Source organism: Helobdella robusta, assembly GCF_000326865.2.
Source record: "Helobdella robusta unplaced genomic scaffold HELROscaffold_8, whole genome shotgun sequence".
NCBI lineage: Eukaryota > Metazoa > Annelida > Clitellata > Rhynchobdellida > Glossiphoniidae > Helobdella > Helobdella robusta.
The window spans coordinates 1,980,154-1,981,602 of NW_008705459.1; the positions used below are offsets into that span (position 1 = coordinate 1,980,154).

At 25.8% G+C, this 1,449-nt stretch overlaps 1 protein-coding gene across 1 annotated transcript in view; it reads right to left on the bottom strand.

Moving 5' to 3' along the window:
* Window positions 1–925: 925 nt before the first annotated feature.
* HELRODRAFT_165510 (hypothetical protein) overlaps window positions 926–1,449 on the bottom strand; it is a gene marked incomplete at both ends in the record, with an annotated part of 3,039 nt that continues 2,515 nt past the window's right edge. Inside the window, one exon of the mRNA XM_009032076.1 lies at window positions 926–1,120. Coding sequence (XP_009030324.1) covers window positions 926–1,120 — 195 coding nt within the window. The remainder of the gene's footprint in view (window positions 1,121–1,449) is intronic.

The window sequence follows — 1,449 nt, forward strand, 5'->3', positions numbered from 1 at the left end:
TTGCGTTTTTATTTCGTTATTTTTATTTTATTTTAATATATTAAAAAATACAACTAATTAACTATTAATAGAATTTATTTAAAATATATATTGCACTGATGATGACTTTACGTCGAAATAGATCTATATGCATAACTTTAATAATAATATAAAAAATAAACGATTATAAAAATGGGATCTTGCTTGATTAATTTTAACAATTAAAATCATAAACGATTATAAAATGGATTTCAACATTTTGAATAGACTTAATTGTAAAGAACTAGTTCAAAATATTAGAAAATCAACCATAAAACTTGTAATGCTGAATCGTCGGTGGATTTTTTGAACAACTATATATATATATATATATATATATATATATATTTGACATTTGATTCTTGACATTTTTATTTCATCAAATCAAAACAAAGAAATCAAAAAAATGATATCAATGAAATGAAATGATCTGGCAATCGAAAAGAAAATATGGTTTTCTTGCGATGATCACCAGTGACAATTGTAAAAGTGAGAACATTATTTAAAATTTTAAAAATTTTAGTACATGTAAACTCACATTCATATTACAAATTCTAAAAAAACTAAACATGGAGTCAAAACAATTAACTTTTACATTTTTATCAGAATGTCGTTTGTAAATATTATATATATATAATATACATTCGTGTATGTGTGTATATATATATATAATATACTTTTTTTTTTTTTTTTTAATCCAAATTTTATTTGACAGAAAAAATAAGTCAGGAGATCAAAAAAGTAACAAACTACTTGTGCAGACCACCTTAACTAATTAAAGTTCGTGTGCAATGTACAAAACACAAAGTAGACAAGTCGTTAAATAGAATTAAACATAATAAAAATATATATATACATACACACACATACACACATATACACACACATACATATATATAATAACATCTTAAACATCGACGGACATGGACATAACTTCGCTCTTAGCATAATGCTTAAAGTGTTCAATTGTAAGTTGCAATTGGTTATGCATAGCTAAAACGTTCCAAAGTCTAACTCCCTTAGCAACCCAACTTCTATCGTAAGTAGAAGTTCTAACTTTTTTTGACATCAACATACCATGTTGTCTGGTGGCCGATGTGATCTTACAAAAAACATTTAGGTGCTTATAATCGTTATAAGAAAGAATTTTATAAAGAAAAATCAGAAGAATGTAATTGTGTAATTGATCAAACTTAAGAATTTTATGACTTCGGAACAAATGATTGGTGTGATCACGATAACTTAAGGAGAAACACAGGCGTATAAAACTCTTTTGCAGCACAATGATCTTATTGATTAGATATTTACTTGCGGATCCCCAGAAAACATTCCCATACAGCAGATAGGGATATAGAACAGAATAATAAAGCATCATCATTGTTTCAGTATCCAATCTGTTTCTCGCTTTAAATAATATTCCAATAACTTGAT